The sequence below is a fragment of the Terrapene carolina genome, unplaced genomic scaffold (genome assembly GCF_002925995.2).
Source record: "Terrapene carolina triunguis isolate 2854851 unplaced genomic scaffold, T_m_triunguis-2.0 Scaffold132, whole genome shotgun sequence".
Lineage (NCBI taxonomy): Eukaryota > Metazoa > Chordata > Testudines > Emydidae > Terrapene > Terrapene triunguis.
Window position 1 is genome coordinate 14,043,231 of NW_020664483.1, and position 20,235 is coordinate 14,063,465.

Below are 20,235 nucleotides of genomic sequence, written 5' to 3' on the forward strand. Positions count from 1 at the left end.
CTGAGCAAACAGCTCTAGACTGGTGTCCAATTCCTTCCCCTCCTGCTTGTATTCGGATTTAATTCTCCTGGCTGGTGTCCTCATCATAGTGCATCTCTCTTCTGGGAGCTCCAGCCCTGTCCATCACGAGGTTAAGTTGGGTGGTGAGATCCTTGCTGAAGACCCTGTCCAGTTGCTTGCTACCTGACACATCAGGGAGGCATCACTGGACCTTAGTCCTTGTTTGTTTGTTCTATGGGTTTTTTAGGATAGTTATCTCAAATCCTTTCCCTCTGGCCATCCCTATGCTTTGGAGGGCTCTACACCAAGCATGGATAGCTGCTCAAACACACATGTATAGATCTTGGAGTTCCTGTTGTATTTCTGCAGCTGGAACTGAACAAGCTCCTCATCCTACTCAGAGATGAAGTTGTGGATGTCTTCCAGCTGTCAGGCAGCTGCACGCTGTGGCATTTCAAATGGTTCTGTTTGATAAAGCTCTGCCTCTAGAGCTGCTTGCTATGCAAATGGCCTGCAGCTGAGTTCCACACACTGTGCAGAGCTATCGAGTAGGTAGCTTCCAACCAAGTAGAGCCCTGAACAATGGAATGCAGGTGACCAGAAAGGCTACTTCTGCAGTGGCTGGCAAACTGTGGGACAGCACGAGGAGGACTATTTGCACTGATTGTGTTATCACAGTAGCGGAGGTGCATCCACTCAGCCATTCAATGAACTGCACTGATTCAGACTTACCCCTATAACTTACCGAGGCAACTTTCATCAACGGACAGCCAGTGAACAATCAACTGTAGCAAATGTGTGTGGCCACATGGGAACTTCCAACCAGTTGAGGGATACTATGATCATCTAATGTAAACAAGGCCAGAGGAGGTTATGCACCCTACTCCTCCACAGGTGCAGAGACTCCCCAGGCAGGAAAAGCAGTGGGTTTCTGCTGCATAAGGGTTGGCGTGCAAGCTCCCCGTGCAGCTGCACACTGCGGGCAACAGGTGGCCCCGGGAGGAGCCAAAGGAAGTGAAGTCTGTGGTTCCTGCCATCCTCCCATAGCACCCTGGGGGGGAGGATGCCTAAGAGCCTCTGGAAGCCAGTTCATCCAATAACTAGATAACAAACTGAACCAGAGTGAATTTTACATTGTAACGTCACGTCACCAAAACCTGCCAATGCCTGAATGGTACATTATAATGTTAACATTGGTAGGCCAGGAGTCACCACTGGGTAAATACTCTAGCAGTGATGTTTACTTACATCATCTCTACTCCCCCTGGTATAACAGAAGATGGCATCTGTTCTTTGCTGGACGAAGAGTCAGTAGTGCATTCTGGCTCAGATACTGAATCACTGCTGCAGGGCTCACTGCTTGGAGAAGTATTTCTTTGAGAGGTAGTGTCAACTGCTACAGATGGGAGGTCCCCCTCACTAAAGGCATCACTTATAAACATGCCTTCGTGAGTCAGATAAGCTACTTCTGTATCCACAGCATTGTCTTTTGCAGGGTTCTTCTGTACTGAAGTTTCCTCCAATTCCCTGGTCCTTTGGTTCTTGTCTAGAACCAAGAGAACCACGCTACGAATAATATTTAAGGTTGCCTAGAATCAAATATAATGTTTATTAACAAAAAATTTAACACAATTTTACTTTGACAAACAGATGTTTTCTTTTGACAAGAAACAAGAATATTTAAATATTTATTGGTTTTATTTGTTTTTAATATTGTGTAATCATTACTTCGAGTCACAGGAACTGGTCTCCAACAGCGGCCAGCACCAGATGCTTCTGAGAACGGTGCAAGAAACCGCACATGTGGAGTAATCTGTCCTCCGGGAAGATCTCATCCTAATCGCTAATAATTTGAGCCTGACATAAATCATGAAACAAGAAGTTTTATCTACTTTCCAACCCACTCTCTGTTAACCATATAGGTCCAACCTCTCTTGGAATTAAAGTTTAGGACTCTGTAGTCAAAATCAACATCTTACATTCCAACTAGAAAATAACTCTAGCTCAATTCTGCATCAGTGTCTGAAATGAGGATGTGAAGCCCTTGAGAAATGAACATACTTACCTTAATTCTTTTGAGAAAGATCGTAAATTTAGAAAAAATATTCTTCAGTAGATCAAACCACTGAGGAAAATTCATCATCCTCATTTGATCTGCAAGCCTACAAAAAGAACAGCATTTTGGAGGCAACGATTATTTACCTTTGAAGTGATCTACTGACAAGACTGACTACTGACATTTAAAGGGAAAATGGACTGTCAAAAACATTGTAAATGTATAGACCATCATCATCAAGCACAGAGCAAAAATAACAAAGATTGACTATGAAGATATATTTTTGCTGGCAAAGCAAAAATACTGGGATTATGCTCTTTTTTTGCTGTACCGCAAGGATGCAACACATTTTTCTGGCAAAAGGCAGAAAAATGCATTGCCAAAACCAAAGTAAAATCTCATAATATACAATTTGTCTCCTAACAGAATTAGTCACTATTCTATGAAATGAAGCTTTTCAACCTTTACTGAATCCTCTGTGTGTCTGAAAGCTAGCAGCAAAGGGGAGGTTACCTGCTTTCAAGATCTGATTTTAAAAAATAAATTGGCCCCAATTCTCAAATTGAACGCAATAATGGCTTCTGGTCTGGCCTAATCTGTGGGTCTAATTTTGCTCTTCTGGGGTAGGTTGTGAATCCCTGTCTTAGGCACATACATGCAGCTCATAGCCAAGAGGGCTTACGTTGTTCAATATCCTTCCATTGGAGTAGTAAGATGTGCCTCTAATCTCTTTCATGTAGGAGGTACTGACCTACAGGCACATTTTATTACAGCACTAGAATATTATCAGTGGGAACACCTGCTTTTCCCCTTACATAGTCAGGAAACAAATGCCTAAATATTTTAGCCTGTGCTTTTCCTAATATGCAATGGAATTAACATTGTTTTAAAAAGAATTTCAAAAGTAAGGTTAAAAATACAGGAGTATAATTGTTAAGATCTGCAAAAAGAAGGGAAATACTCAGGGTTCCTGAACAGATGCAGAGGACCGTTGGGGAGAAACAGAAGAACAAGGTAATTCTTAATTATTCACCACTTGAAAAACAAATTAAAAAACAGTTTATCATCCGTGTTAAAGCACACATTCACCACCCAACCTGCCACAACAAACCCATGGCATATACTTACTTAACGACAACTTCTGTATCTATTTCTTCTATCTGCGATACCGTGCTAACCACACACTGTGAAGTTTAAGAAAAAAAAAAAAGTGTCTTAGCATCTTTCCAACCCTTCTGAGTCTCATAATTTAAAAGAACCTCAAGTTAAACAAGAAAAAAGAAAAGAAAGAGACAGACATTTGGGTCATTTTACATTCTTACAGCTTTTTTCTTTTAATTGCAAAATATGGGACCCAAGATTTTCAAAAAGGACTAGTGATTTTGGATACCCAACTTGACACACCTTAAAGGGGCCTGATTTTCTCTGAGCACTTTCTCAAAATCAAGCTCCTTTAAAAGTGCCTAAAGTTGGGCCCCCAAAAATTGAGGCCCCCAAAATGCCCAATTATTTGAATATTTTGTTTGGGATGAAGATTTTTTTTTTATTTAAACAGAGGATTCATAAAAACTAACAACGTGAAGAACAGTACTGTGATGGCATTATTGTAAGAAGCGGGCTGTGGGTACAAAACAGATTCCCCAAGGGACTGTCCGTATCGATCTCAGCCCAGAAAGGTTTCCCACATCCTTATTTCCTACTACATTATATCCTCATCCTCGAAGTCCATTACCACTACAAAACATCCTCCAGCCGAAGAGTGGCTGGAAAGAAAATGGCCAGTCAGTCAAATTTCTAGCTCTCCAAAATCAATTTTTATTCCAGACTTTTCCATTGTTTTAGAGATAGTTTATTGAAGCATCTTTGTTATTACTGTTTTGTTAAACCTAGAAACAAAGCAACCCCACTTAGACTAAATTCGAGATTTTCTCCAATGTGATCAAGAATCGCTCAGATGTGCAAGATGATTCAACAGCATATGAACTCATCTGGCCTGTAAGTGGATTTCTATAAACCACAGTGGTGCTGGATGGTGTCCTGTTGTTTAAATATTGGTGATATTAATAACTGGTGTTCTGCACAGATGGTTCTTAAGCAGTGGGTCTCAAACTTTTTTACTGGCGACCCCTTTCAGATTGCAAGCCTCTGAGTGCGATCCCCTAATAAATTAAACACACTGTTTAATATATTTAACACCATTATAAATGCTGGAGGCAAGCGGGGTTTGGGGTGGAGGTTGACAGCTCATGACCCCCCATATAATGACCTCGCAACCCCCTGAGGAGTCCCGACCCCCAGTTTGAGAACCCCTGTTCTTAAGGATACATTTCTTCTTCGTGAACTATGCTGAATGCTAGAGGCCTACACCTCTTTTCCTCTATTTGCATGGTCACAAAGTACTACAAGTGTGGGTGCAAGTGGGTAGCCCTACAAAGGGGAGTGTGGATGGACACATATGCAAGACCTGGGTGGAGAACAGTATTCCTTCTTTGCGGAAAAACCGTTTACTCCTGGGAGAATTCTGCATCACTGTGTGTGCACAGAGTTCATGGCCCCCGCAGATTTCTTTGCTTCCCCACAGAAAAATTACTTCTGACGGGGAAGCAAAGGGAAACCGCAAGAATGGTCTTTTGCCAACTCCCCAGCAGTGCAGGCAGGTCGATTTGGGCACCCATAGCAGCCGGTAGAGATATAAATCACCGCCAGGGGTGTGTATGTCTGGGTAGTCGTGCGTGTGAGAGAGACACTCTGTCCCTCTAACTTGCTGTTGCGGCATGCTCGGCGTGGAGGGGCAGGGCTTTGGGGTGTTTCTGAAGAAGTAGGCATGGGGCAGACTCTGTTCTCTCAGGCAGAGGAGAATGTAGCAGACTGCCTGCTTAGTGAATTGTTCCCACTGCTCTTATTGAATTCCCCCAGGAGTATAAAATGGGTGTAAAACATTTTACATTTACATTTTACACTCCTTTTACATTGCCAGAATGGTGTAAAGGACAGTATGGCCTTATAAGTGCTTTAGTGATTAGAACTGGTCTAAATTTTTGGACTGAAAAAATTTCCTATCAAAATGTGCTCCAGGAACTGTTTGCTATTGACCTTTTCAGAGATGGTCAGTAGCCAGTATAAACTGTGAGTTTGAGTCCCCAGCCCTCACTTGCTCTTCAGTTGCCTATGATGTAACACTAAGCATATAGATGCATATATCTGTTGACTAATAACTAGAAGTAAATGGTCAATACTAGCTACATTACTATTAGAGGGGGTTTGGTGATTTCCTCCAATGCTCCCCACTCCCATTCTCCATCCATTGTATTGTAGTTTAAATAGATTACAAAAATAATTGAAACCAGATGGATTATATTGCGTTATTTTGACAAAAAATATGCAGAATTTTGCAGAATTTTAAAATATTGTGTGCAGAATTTTTAATTTTTTGGCTCAGAATTCCCCCAGGAGTAACCTTTATCTGTAAGGATCTACAAGAAATATGCAACATGTAAACATGATTCAAATACCAGAGAGAAGGAAACTGGGAGTGGGAAAACAATGGTTTAAAAGTTATTTCCAGATTACCCACTCCCCATGTGTGTAACAAGATGGCACACTATCTGGCAGAAATTTATATCTGAAGTTGTATTATATTTTGTTTGTTACCAAGGGGACATGACAACTGAGAAAGGCAAGTGAAAGGCTGCTGGGGACTGCAGTCCAGGCTGGGAAGGGGAATTGCTTTGTTTTCGTGTTCCACATGAAGTTTTTGTGCCCTGAGGCAAAGGCCTGAAACAGTCTCGCGTATGGCATTGGTTCTTTCCTGGGCTGGTGAGAAGTTCAGCACCTTTACTGAAGGGCTAGCTCAGCACACTGACTTTATTGAGGGGAGGGATAGCTCAGTGGTTTGAGCATTAGCCTGCTAAACTCAGGGTTGTAAGTTCAATCCTTGAGGGGGCCACTTAGGGATCTGGGCAAAATCAGTATTTGGTCCTGCTAGTGAAGGCAGGGGGCTGGACTCCATTACCTTTCGGGGTCCCTTCCAGTTCTATGAGATAGGTATATCTCCATTTATTATTATATTTATATATTATATTATGGTCTGTCCCAACCACGACAATCCAGGCAAGGAATATTTACGTATTAAATGTCACAGAATTTCAACAGATGGATATCATCTAGCCCTCCTCCCTAAAAATGCAGGATTGTCCCTAAGATGTTCAAGTGTCCAGGGAAGTGTGTGTTAATAAGCTTTATTTTATGGTTCTCTTCCTATTTCTGTAAAATTGCAAATAGATACTAGTCTTGTTGAAACTAAATGGAATTGTGTAGCCCTCTTATCTGGGGAAGTTCCAGGCTAACGGAGAAAGAAAAAATCAAATGAACTCACAGCAGGCAGAGAAGGGTGAAGGTAAGTGTCTATATACCAAGGCACAGAGAAAGATGTGTTCTTCCTCTACATTGATGCCACACAATGGCTGGGGAAGGCCATCAGGAGAACAGACCTACAGATCTGAGGTCACTAATACAACAGGATTAATTATTATCTTTTTAAAGTACAACTTTTCACAATAAGAGAAAATCTGATGTTATGAAATTAAATTAAATACATTCTTAACAACTGAAACAAAAATATTTCTGAAAGATGGGCAAGTCTTTGAGATAAGCTAGAAGTGATTTGCTTACCTGTTTAATTATGTTCTTTGCCGTAATAATCATTTCATCACCATATATTTCAAAAAAATTGAGCTTTCTTTGTTTTAAAAGTCCAAATACTAGTGATATAAGTCTTTCCTATTAAAAACACCAAAGGGGTAGGGAGAGGAAAGATACTTAAAACATACAATAGTAAAAACATATTCATGTATCAAAATGCAGAGTGTGTGGAATGGCCTGATGGCTAGTGCTCAAGACCAAACATCCTATCTTTGGACCACGCCTTTCCATGCATGAGATTGAGAGGGATTACTTTTAGGCTATGTCCACACTTCAACCACTGCAGTTGTACCACTGTAGCACTTCAGTGTAGACACTCACTACAGCAAAAGGAGGGTTCTCCCATCGATGTAGTTAATCCACCTCCCAGAGAGGTGGTAGCTAGATTGACTGAAGAATTCTTCTGTCGACCTAGCACTGTCTACACCTGGATTTAGGTCAGCTTAACTATGTTGCTCAAGGGTGTGGATTTTTCACACCCCTGAGCAACACTGCTGGGTCTCACAGACTCATAGACTTTAAAGTCAGAAGGGACCATCATGATCATTTAGTCTGACCTCTTGCACATTGCACGCCACAGAACCTCACCCACCCACTCCTGTAATAGACCCCAAACCTCTGGCTGAGTTACTGAAGTCCTCAAATCCTGGTTTAAAGACTTCAAGTTACAGAGAACCCACCATTTACACTAGTTTAAATCTGCAAGTGACCCATGCCCCATGCTGCAAAGAACAGCCAAAAAAACCCAAACCCCAGGGTCTCTGCCAATCTGACCTGGGGGAAAATTCCTTCCAACCTAACTTTTTAGTGAAGACCCGGCTGTAGTCAGTTAAAAGTGGCCAGAAGGATATTGATCATGATAGCTTAACCTCAAAGGCCTTAAAAATAAATTAAGAATACACAGTGCAAAAAATATTTTACAGCTCTGTGACTAAACTTGCAGCAAGCAATATGTTTCAAACAATTATCCATAAGCAAGATAAAATCACAAGGAAGATAGAGTGAGAATAGTACACATGATCATCTATTCACTGCTTACTGTATTTTCACTAACTACAAGGTATGAGAACACATGCTTTTCTGTACTATTTCAAGAGTTACACATTCAGTTGTATCATGGGTCAGAACTAATAACTGCCAACATTTTAAAAAAATCAATACATTGATTTATTTTTAAAGGAAAAATGTGATTAGACTAAAATTCTGTGGATTTAGGTACAAGAAACAGGAAAATGTTATCATTCAAAACAAAAAAAGTGTAAGAAGAAATTTGAACTAAAAGAAAAATGGTATAAAACAAATGTTGCAATAGTGGCAATGAAAGGATGAATGTTAGTACAGTACTTATAAAGTGCTCTGAAGATGAAAAATGTTATACTAGTCAGGTGGCTTCTACTTTCTATAAGAAACGTACCTCTTCTAGAATCTGACAGTCCTCTTCAAATGGTCTATTTAAATCACTACGAGCATAAGTAGAAAACTCTGCAATCATCATTTTATCTATGAGTTTTTCTAACTCGCAAAGCTGTGATCCAAGATGCCTGTTTAAGAAAAACAGTGATTGAGCTATAAGCTAAATAATCAGAAAAACCTGCAAATTAATTATTAGTTCAAGACCAAGGAAAACAGCCACACAGTGAATAATTTCTATGCAATCAACTCAGGTTTAATGTTAGGTTCAACACTTTAATGTTTTAGACTAACTGAAATGGTGCATTTGAGTGTGTATTTTCCCCTTGAAGCAAAAAATAAATAATATAATGGAGGTTAAGAATTTGCATCAAAGGAGATAAGACCCCCTTTGGGGCTTCATCCTATGAAGTGCTGACCACCTCAATCTCCCACTGAAGCTAACAGAAGTTGAGGATACTTAGTATCAAGGTCTTGGTCTTTAAGGAAGAAAGATTGTTTCATTGTTATTCCAGTGCCTCAAGCATTCAGTCTTGAAGTGCATTAATTTCAAACATTTAAGTAGTTCATACAAACATGGAAGAGTAAATTCATACACGTGAGCTATAGAAATAGCTTTCAGAGACAGAGTGGCTTTCAGAGAGTACAAGGGTTTTCAAGCTGCCACTATTATAGTGTTTCTATAAACAGCATCATAGTTTAAGACCTGAAGGGACCACCAGATCATGTGGCCTGACTTTCTGTATATCACAGGCCACCAACACCACCCAGCAGTTGCACACTAAGCCCAACAATCGGAATTAGATCAGCCCCCTGGAGACTAAACTATTATGTGCCAGAGGCAGAGAACAGGAGGGACTGAGGTGCACCAATGGCCAAGGCCCACACAATGGCAGGGAATTGATTATTTGAGGTATACCTAACTGATCCTGGCAAAGTGATCTGCACCTTGTGCTGCAAAGGAAGGCAAAAAAGATCACTGCCAATCTGAATTGGGAGACCCTGAGCACATGAGCAAGTACCAACCAGCCAAGCACCTGAGAGAGGATGCTCTATTCCACCTAAGAGAACAGGCCCACCCCGGGTTCCACTTCCAGCTGTAGCAGGGCCGTAGCAACAAAGAACGTGGCCCCCTCCGAACGTGGCCCCCTCCGAACATATGTCCGGGCGGGGCCCCTTACAATGCAGAAACTGGAATGCGGTATTTATTTTGCCACTTTTAGGGGCCCCCTTCCTTGCGGGGCCCCCTCCGGTTGGAGGGCGCTCGCTACGCCTCTGAGCTGTAGCCATCTCTGATGTTTCATAAGAAGCAAATAACCCCTCCCTCCTGACCCCTGCAGGTGACCAGCTGAAGCCATGAAGCATGAGATTTAAGATAATCAGATATGAACCAGAAGAGACCCCCAGGGCTCCAGAGCCCTGTGCCCCACCATCACAGGCAACCCCATCATACAATCCCGCTCAATCTTGTCCAGCTCTCTTAAAACTAATTGTTTGCCCCCTAATGGCTCCTAATGGGAGGGGTGTTCCAAAAATCTCACCTCTCTGATGGTTAGAAACCTTCTAATTTCCATCCTGAATTTGTTCATGGCCAATTTATACCAATTTGTTCTTATGCCAACACTGTCCTTTAGTTTAAATAGCTCTTCACCCTCTTGGTGTTTATCCCCAATGTATTTAAAGAAAACAATCATAGCCCCTCTCAGCCTGGGTTTTGAGTGGCTAAGCACGCCAAGCTCTTTCAGTCTCCTCTCAAAAGATAGACACTGCATTCCCTTATTCATCCTAGTAGCTCTTCTCTGAACCTGTTCCAGTTTGAATTAATCTTTCTTGAACATGGGTGACCAGAACTGTATGCAGTATTCCAAATGAGGTCCTAGCAGTGCCCTGTAGAATGGCATTAATACTTCTCTCTTTCTACTGGAAATGCCTCACCTGATGCGTCCTGTAATCAACTACATTTGCCTTTTTTCACAGCCACATCACATTGATGGCTCATAGTCACAGTCACCAGCACATTCAGGTACCTCTCCTCCTCTGAGCCCCCTGTTTATAGCAGAAATGCTTATTATCACATCCCAACTGCATGACCTTGCACTCTGTATTATTAAATTTAATCCCATTTCTGTCACTCCAATCTTCAAGGTCATGTAGTTCTTCCTGTATGATATTCAGATCCTCCTCTGTATGGATGATGCCTCCCAACTTTGCATCATCAGCAAATTTCATTAGCATAGTCCTACTTTTTGTGCCAAGTTCATTAATACAATTATTGAAAAAGACTGGTCCCAAAACTGACCCTTGAATAACTCCACTAGTAACGTCCAGCCAGTCCGATAGTTCACCTTTCAGCACAACCTGTTGCCATCTCCCCTTTAGCCAGTTCCTTACCCACCTATGATGTTTTGGGGTCCACCCAGACCAGTAAGGAATTCTGTCACCACCTGCCCTGTAACATTGGGGCCTTTGTGCTGTGCAGCTATGGTTCAGATCCCTTCAACCAGTAGCCAACCCACAAGAATAAGGTGTCACTCCAGCTCTCATAAGCCCAGTTACTCTCTAAAGTTTGACACCAACAGCCCTCCAGTCTGAAGTCTCCCCAAATATGTTCTGCCTGAGTTCTAAACTGCCAGACCCTCAGACTTCTCCCGTCTGTTTTGTCACCTCCTGAAGTCTTGAAACCAGCCCCCACAGATACCAGCACACTTTGACATACACATTCCACACAGTTTGCACAACAGAGACCTGCTTGGGATAAAAATAAAAAGGTTATTTACTAGAAAAACCATAGATTCAAAGATGGGAGAGTAAGTTATACCACACACATACAAGTTATACCAAAAAACTCCATAAAGACACAACCTCAGGTTTTACACTTTCATATTAGATAAAAGCCCTTGTCTAATAAGAGCTACCGATCGCCTTAAAATCATATTCCAGAGTACTCCCTAGCTATAGGGGAAATTCAGCATTCACAGTCACCTTCCCACCTAGAGACTGTCCCCCAGATTCTGGATAAAAAAAAAAAAATCTGTTCCAAGCCTGCTTTTAAAAGGCTTTTTCCTCCCCCACCCCCATGACATACTGTACCTCAAAATAGCACCCTGTAACCCCCATATTCACATGTATATGGTTATGATATTTTGTACGAAGAATGCCTTGTAAGGTATCATATGAAAAGTCATGATTTCCTGAAACTTATTGTTCTGTCAAAACATGTATGTCATCACTGTATATGGAGTTATGAGATTTTGTTCTATGGTTCTTATTGAAATATGTTGTCAGTCTGGGAGACGCTCACAGCTAGCTCTCCAGTGGCAACAAAGGAGATGACCCACACCTAGACGGGTGTTGAGCGACCATCCCCAACCATTGACCACCAGGGGAATTGTAAACAAGAGATTTACAATTCAATAAGAGACAATTGCTCGAGCGCCACCCAATGGGGATTGCTTAACTGCGTGATTCAGCAAGGCCTCAGGATATTTGATACTTGACTCCATGTTTGAGCCAGTATTTTTCCAGGCACATGAACTGAGTGTATAAAATAAGGGACAGTGGCATCATGAGTCCACCTCTCTCTCCTCCCACCTACTCTGAAGGCAACAAGAATGTTTGGGGGGGAAAAAAGACACTGAACTGGGGAGGTTGGTCCCAGGTTGAGCAGGGAATTCAGCCAGTGCATTAAGAACTATGAACTGCTTACAACACCTAGCAAGGTGCCAAAAAATGCTTGATTCAATTCTTGCTTAGTCTGATAAAATTTAGGATTTAGAATGCATTTACTTTTTTTTTTTCTTATGTAACCATCTCTGACCTTTATGCCTGCCCCTTATAATCATTAAAATCTATCTTTCTGTAGTGAATAAACTTATTTTAATGTTTAATCTTAACCGGTGAGTGTGTCCTAAGCACTTGGGGGATCTGCTCAGATTACAAAGGCTGGTGCATGTCCACTATCCTTTGATGAAGTGGCAAACTAATTAACGAGCTTGCATTATTTAAGAGGGTCTTGAGCAGTTTAAGATGGTACATTTCTCGGCTGCAAGGCTGGGTCTGAGTGGAATTTGCTGGTGTCTCCCTGTGTACAGTTCATGAGTGGCTTGGACAGCTTAGCTGGGTATGTCTCTGCATGTTGTTGGCTGAGTGATAACAGCACCTGGAGGGGTTTGCTGCTTGTCACTAGCATAGCATTGTAAGAGACAGCTGAGGCTGGAGAGTTAAGGGAGCACAGTGGTCCCACAGTTCCAGGCTGTACCTCAGGGTTCTGTCACCCCTCTTCCACTTCTCTTAGGCTGTCTACACTACAGCAGTGCAGCTGCACCAATGCAGGTGCGCCGCTGTAGCACTTCTGGTGAAGACACTCTAAGCCGACTGGAAATAACTCCTGCCTCTGTAAGAGGCGGTAGCTATGCCAGTGGGAGAAGTTCTCCCACCCACATAGCACTGTCCACACAGGCGTTTAGGTTGGTATAACTTACGTTGCTTAAGGGTGGGAATTATTCACACCCGAGTGACGTAAATTATTCTGAAGTAATTTGTAGTGTAGACATAGCCTCAGTCCATGGTGACTCATGGTTATTCAGAGCAGGGAAATTCCCTCTTGACTTAATGCTCAGGAACCAGGATGTTCTTTTCAATTTTGAGTCATTTCAATATCTTTTCATTAATTCTAATGGTCTACCATTGTCCTTTCTTGGCTTGGCTAATGAATAGTTACTTGAAGTTGGTTTTGTGTAAACAATTGGCTTGGGAGGTGTCCCTCCCTCCCTGACAGCTCGCTGCTCTGTTCTGAGGTGGAGCTGACCTTTCTAGATGCACAATTACATAAAATCATAACCATGGTCTGTATACATATCTCTAATGACCATCAAATTCAGAACATTTCAAGCCTTCATAACAGACTTCATCTGATATATTTTTAAGTACAATAACACACTATGCAATCAGTTGGTTTAACTGCTTATTTTGGGGTTAAACCTTCTGTTCTCCCCTGGGCATGTCTGGACCCTGACTGTCCTTCCATCCTACAATTCTTGTACTACACCCCTTCTTCTCTAATATAACTAAAATTTCCCATGTGGTACCATGTCAAATGCTTTACTGAAATTCAGGTATATCACATCTATTGTATTTCCCTTATCTAAAAAAAAAAAAAAAAACTAGGGCTGTCAAACGATTAAAAAAATTAATCGCGATTAATCGCACTGTTAAACAATAATAGAATACCATTTATTTAAATATTTTTGGATGTTTTCTACATTTTCAAATATATTGATTTCAATTACAACACAGAATACAAAGTGTACAGTGCTCACTTTATATTTATTTTTATTACAAATATTTGCACTGTAAAAAACAAAAGAAATAGTATTTTTCAATTCACCTAATACAAGTACTGTAGTGCAATCTCTATCATGAAAGTTGAACGTACAAATGTAGAATTATGTACAAAAAATAACTACATTCAAAAAATAAAACAATGTAAAACTTGAGATCCTACACGTCCACTCAGTCCTACTTCAGTCAATCATTCAGACAAACAAGTTTGGTTACAATTTGCAGGAGATAATGCTGAATGCTTATTTACAATGTCACCTGAAAGTGAGAACAGGCATTCACATGGAACTGTTGTAGCCAGCGTCACAAGATATTTACATGCCAGATGCGCTAAAGATTCATATGTCCCCTCATGCTTCAACCACCATTCCAGAGGACATGCGTCCATGCTGATGACGGGTTCTGCTCAATAACGATCCAAAGCAGAGAGGACCGACGCATGTTTATTTTCATCATCTGAGTATGCTCCACACCTCGTCCCTCTCAGATTTTGGACAGCACTTCAGATTCTTAAACCTTGAGTTGAGTGCTGTAGCTATTTTTAGAAATCTCACATTGGTACCTTGTTTGCATTTTGTCAAATCTGCTGTGAAAGTGTTCTTAAAACGAACATGTGCTTGGTCATCATCTGAGACTGCTATAACTTGAAATATATGGCAGAATGCGGGTAAAACAGAACAGGAGACATACAATTCTCCCACAAAGGAGTTCAGTAACAAATTTAATTAATGCATTTTTTTTTAAATGAGTATCATCAGCATGGGAGCATGTCCTCTGGAATGGTGGCCAAAGCATGAAGGGGCATACGGATGTTTAGCATATCTGGCACGTAAATACCTTGCAACACCGGCTACCAAAGTGCCATGTGAATGCCCGTTCTCACTTTTAGGTGACATTGTAAGCAGGCAGCAGTATCTCCTGTCAATGTAAACAAACTTGTTTGTCTTAGCGATTGGCTGGACAAGAAGTAGGACTGAGTGGACTTGTAGGCTCTAAAGTTTTACATTGTTTTGTTTTTGAGTGTAGTTATGTAACAAAAAGAATTCTACATTTGTAAGTTACACTTTCACGATAAAGAGATTGCATTATGGTACTTGTATGAGGTGAATTGAAAAATACTATTTCTTTTGTTTATCATTTTTACAGTGCAAATATTTGTAATAAAAAATAATATAAAGTGAGCAGTGTACACTGTTTTCTGTGTTGTAATAGAAATCAATATAGTTGAAAATGTAGAAAAACATCCAAAATATTTAATAAATTTCAATTGGTATTCTACTGTTTAACAGTGCGATTAACCGCGATTACCGTATATACTCGTTCATTAGCCCGTTTGTTTATAAGCTGACCCCCCCAAAATGGATAGGTAAAAGTAGCAAAAACCATATGACCCTCTCATAAGCCAACCCTATATTTCAGGGTTTGGAAAACTTTGGCTCCCAGATCGTCAGGGTAAGCCGCTGGCGGGTCGGGGCGTTTTGTTTACTTGGAGCGTCTGCAGGCATGGAGCCCCTCAGCTCCCTGTGCCATTGGCTGGGAATGGCAAACCGCGGCCACATGGAGCTGAGGGGCTCCAGGCCTGCAGACGCTCCAGGTAAACAAAACGACAATGCACTAGATCAGAGATCGGCAACCTTTGGCACGGTAAGCACCCTGGTGGGCCGGGCCAGTTTGTTTACCTGCCGCGTCCACAGGTTTGGTCAATCGCGGCTCCAATTGGCCGCGGTTTGCCGCTCCAGGCCAATGGGGGCGGCGTGAAGCGGCGTGGGTCAAGGGATGTGCTGGCTGCCGCTTCCCGCCGCCCCCATTGGCTTGGAGCGGTGAACCGTGGCCAGTGGGAGCCGTGATCGGCCGAACCTGCGCACGTGGCAGGTAAACAAACCAGCCTGGCCCGCCAGGGTAAGCACCCTGGCGGGCCGCGGGCCAAAGGTTGCCGATCCCTGTATTAGATATTCAATTCAACGATTCCATAGAGTTTAAAATCACCAAATTTTGGTGTAGACCCATTTATAAGCCGACCCCCGCTCTCCGATGCGTCACTTTTTTACCAAAAATATTCGGCTTATGAACGAGTATATTCGGTAATTTTTTTTTAATCGCGATAAACTTTTTTGAGTTCATCGCGTGAGTTAACTGCGATTAATCAACAGCCTTAAAAAAAATTTCATGTCCTTACCTGTGTAAATTACCATAGCCAAAGCCTTCATTTAATGCCAGTTAAGGCTGAATCAGGGCATAACCAGCAGTGCAGGTAGGGCGGTCCGGTCTGGTATGCCATAACAGCAAGGTATTTATAGCCAGTACGGCATATCGGAAAGACACAGGAGTAGCAGAATGTGTGACTGATGGGTGGCCCCATGCCCACAGCTCCTCCGGCGCAGCTGTACTGCCCCAGCCTTTCCACACAGGGTCTCCTCCGTCTGTACAGCAGCAGCCCCGCTGGAGGACAGGGCTGGGGATCTGGGATTGGGGGCAGTACAGCCACAGGGCTCTCCCAGGAACCACAGCGGGGAAAGGAGCAGAACATGGGGCCACCAGGCAGCCCCAGGCCGGCAGCTCCTCCGGCATGGCTGTGCCACCCCCAGCCCTGTCCTTCGACAGGGCTGCTGTTGTACAGACGGAGGAGACCCTGTGTGGAAGGGCTGGGATGGTAGAGTCATGCCAGAGGAGTTGTGGGCGTGGGGCTGCCCGACGGCCCCATGTTCTGCTCCTTTCACCTCTGCCATTCCGAAATCTCTGGCGCAGCTGCAGGAGGACAGAGCCCCTCCCCCCCCCAGGTAAGGGGATGGGGAGAGCGTGGGGACCCTGGGCTGGGGGCAGGGAGGAGTCACGTGGAGGATCACGTGTCCCCTGTGCTGGCCCCCACCCTGTACTGGTAAGAAATGGATTCCACTTGCACCCCTGGGCATAACCAACCCACACACCCCAAAAACAGAAATGCCAGGTAAAGGGGAAGTTTCCAGCATTTTTAGCCACCTGCACATCACCTTCACTGCTATTTCTGACACACTCTGAACCTTAACAGTGAAATCACTTCCATCTTCAACAGATATTCAAGAATGATAAACAGCTCAATAAAAAACATGCTGCAATAAAAAAAACCCTGATCTATGACCTCACCAATATTAAGGGAGAATGACATCACATGTGGACGGTGTAACCATCAGACATCGAAATTTTCCTAGGTGAGAGTATGAGATAAAAGTTACAACTATTCTAAATCTAGATGTATTTTTTCAGACATTTCTAAGTAGTCTCCGTATATATAGCAAATTATTTATACACACGTAGAGAAACTGAGTAAAGATGAGTAAAGACAAAATAGTATCGAAAATTCCCCACCGGCTCATTCACCTGCACGTCCACCAATGTTATATATGCCATCATGTGCCAGCAATGCCCCTCTGCTATGTACATTGGCCAAACTGGACAGTCACTACGCAAGAGGATAAATGGACACAAGTCAGATATCAGGAATGGCAATATACAAAAACCTGTAGAACACTTCAACCTCCCTGGCCACACAATAGCAGATGTTAAGGCAGTCATCTTACAGCAAAAAAACTTCAGGACCAGACTCCAAAGAGAAACTGCTGAGCTCCAGTTCATTTGCAAATTTGACACCATCAGATCAGGATTAAACAAAGACTGTGAATGGCTAGCCAACTACAGAAGCAGTTTCTCCTCCCTTGGTGTTCACACCTCTACTGCTAGCAGAGCACCTCACCATCCCTGATTGAACTAACCTCGTTATCTCCATACTGATTTATACCTGCCTCTGGAGATTTCCATTACTTGCATCTGAAGAAGTGAGGTTCTTACCCACGAAAGCTTATGCTCCCAATACTTCTGTTAGTCTTAAAGGTGCCACAGGACCCTCTGTTTCTTTTTACAGATTCAGACTAACATGGCTACCCCTCTGATACTAGATTACACTAGTTTTTCAACACATCAGATTATATACTTGTGGTGTCCCTTCCCTGCCCCTCTTCTAACAGGGCAGAGTTAAGAAACTTTTATTTTGTGTTCTAACCAGAAGCCAGTTTACATGACTGCTGTCTGGATGTAGCATTATAAAAGCAGAGTCATTTTGTTATGTATGTTTGCTTTGGGTATTGTTAATTGTTTTACAACAAATTATTCTGCAATGCTGCTAAATTTAAATTGATGATCTCCAATACAAGAGGCAAACTCCACGAGCTGTAAGAGATACTATCCCAGAGTATCCACAAGTTTATTTAAAATCATTACTACCTGCTTACAAGTTAGTCTTCGTTTAAACTCAATTAGAGGTCAACCTGCTTTGCTGATTTTGTTTCACTTGACTGTTGCAGCTTTGTTGCTGAAGACAAAATTGGAACATCCATTCAGTATTTCTGTGAATAAGGTGAAGTCTTTGTGTGATGAGTGGATTTTTAAAATTAGCTTCTATCACAGAGTTTTCTTGAAGATTTTGGTCTTTTGGCATCATGTTTTTCCTTAGTACACAGTGAAATGTTTGCATGCCAATCAGAGATTATGCATAAGATTATGCGCTGGGACTCTAAGAGGTACAGAACATAACTCACAACTGAGGTGTGTATGTGGCGGGGGTGGTGGTGGGGGCGCTACTGTGGCTTTAAAAGCCACCTTTGAACCTTCCTGAGCTTAGGCTGCTCTGGGGGTTAGAGAGGTCTCCAGTGTAGTTTAGACAGCACCAGGGGTCAAATGATGGTAGCCCCCCCAGGCTGCCCTATGGGCCACAGTCAGTGCCTAATTTGCACCAGGGCTTGCCAGGGCTGAGCCCTGGCATCTGTAGGCTTGGCACATCAGTTATGAATGTAAAAAAATTGCTTGAGTCCCGGCACTTAATTGCTTGAGCCCTGGCACCTCTTTCATTCCAAATTAAGTGCTGGCTGCAGCATTATCTCCTACTTCCAGCACTTCCCTACACCAGGATTTAGGAGTCCTCCGGCGTGGCTGTACCACCCCCAGCCCTACCAGCAGTGTGGGGGAATTAAACTAACACATTTTAAAAAAACCACTTTCCCTTCCAGTAGTTTGACAGCCCTACTCTCTTTCTTTTTTCACATTCTTCTCTTCTATGTAAATGTTATGAGTTTTTCTGCATCAGTTGGAAGGGAATTACTGAGGTTGCCATTTTTGTTACTAGCAAAAAATCTTAAAAATTCCGAGTAGAGGAGCAAATCAGAGCTGAGGGATTACAGTAGCCAGAGTAGAGAGTTTTGCATATTCAGAGTACAGTTACTAAGTAATAACTAAGGTTACAATTTACTCACGGGTATTTTTAGTAAAAGTCAAGGGCAATAACCAAAAAGTCATGGCCGTGACTTTTACTAAAAATCCCCTAACTAAACCTTAGGTGCTGAGGTGGGGGAGGTGCTCCGGTGGTCGCTGCTGCTCCTGGGCGTGGGGGGCGCCTGAGGCCCCGTTGCTGCTCCTCTGGGCCGGGGCGGCCTGGGGTGCCGCTGCTGCTCCTGTACTACTGCTCTGGGGCAGCGTCTGGGACCAGTTGCCTGGGGCCGCCAGAGCAGCGGCTGGTGTGGCTGGCTCCAGGGTCGCCCCAGCTGCTCGGGCAGCCCTGGGGTCAGCCGCACCAGCCGTGGAAGTCACGGAGCTCCCGGAATCCGTGACTTCCATGGAAGACTCACAGCCTTAGTAATAACATATAGCTATTATGCAAATCAGACACCCAGAAACCTCAAAATACAGGAACTGCATAATTAGGAAAAACTATGAAGGTATGGCTCTCAATATATAGAATCCCAGCACTCTGGCTGACACTATTGAATTTCAGTACAAATTTAGTGCAGATTATTTCTGGTTATATTCCACCAAAATGGTAACTTTGTACATTATACAGTTTTATTAGATGAACTAATTTATCATATATCATAGGAAATATTCTTTAGGCATGTCATATTCTGAAAGGCATCATGTTATATTAACATTTCTTATGCAGGTCAGGATAGAGATTATGTCTCTGCATGTCATACAGCACCCAGTATAATGCAGCTTCTGTTCTGATTGGGGCCCCAATATGTAATATAAAGCATATAGACATTCAAGTGCCTTAAAAACATCCTTCTCCCCAAAATACCAGTCATTTATGGACTCCACTGATCGGTTACACTACAGAGTAATTATATAGTATTTTTTTAAATGGTGTTACCCAAGAACGAACAGGAATAAGAGCAGATTCAGTTTAAGTATGTAAAATTTAGTTCCAGGCAGACTGCAAAGAGCTACAAAAGGATCTCTCAAAACTGGGTGACTGGGCAACAAAATGGCAGATGAAATTCAATGCTGATAAATGAAAAGTAATGCACATTGGAAAACATAATTCCAACTATACATATAAAATGATGGGGTCTAAATTAGCTGTTACCACTCAAGAAAGAGATCTTGGAGTCATTGTGGATAGTTCTCTGAAAACATCCACTCAACGTGCAGCAGCAGTCAAAAAAGCAAACAGAATGTTGGGAATCATTAAGAAAGGGATAGATAATAAGGCATAAAATATCATATTGCCTCTATATAAATCCATGGTACACCCACATCTTGAATACTGCATATAGATGTGGTTGCCCCATCTCAAAAAAAGATATATTGGAATTGGAAAAGGTTCAGAAAAGGGCAACAAAAATTATTAGGGGTATGGAATGGCTTCCATATGAGGAGAGACTAATAAAACTGGGACTTTTCAGCTTGGAAAAGAGGCGGCTAAG

General features: G+C 42.4%; 1 protein-coding gene across 6 annotated transcripts in view; it reads right to left on the reverse strand.

Annotated features, from left to right (window-relative positions):
- The window catches only part of VPS54 (VPS54 subunit of GARP complex), a 73,975-nt gene that overhangs the window by 25,188 nt on the left and 28,552 nt on the right, over positions 1–20,235 (reverse strand). For all 6 annotated transcript variants that reach the window (XM_024208402.3, XM_024208403.3, XM_029911899.1 and 3 more), the window contains 5 exons: positions 8,172–8,298; positions 6,728–6,835; positions 3,185–3,240; positions 2,066–2,162; positions 1,249–1,589 (listed from right to left, as the gene is read on the reverse strand). In XM_024208402.3, the coding sequence (XP_024064170.1) occupies positions 1,249–1,589; positions 2,066–2,162; positions 3,185–3,240; positions 6,728–6,835; positions 8,172–8,298 (729 nt within the window). The remainder of the gene's footprint in view (positions 1–1,248; positions 1,590–2,065; positions 2,163–3,184; positions 3,241–6,727; positions 6,836–8,171; positions 8,299–20,235) is intronic.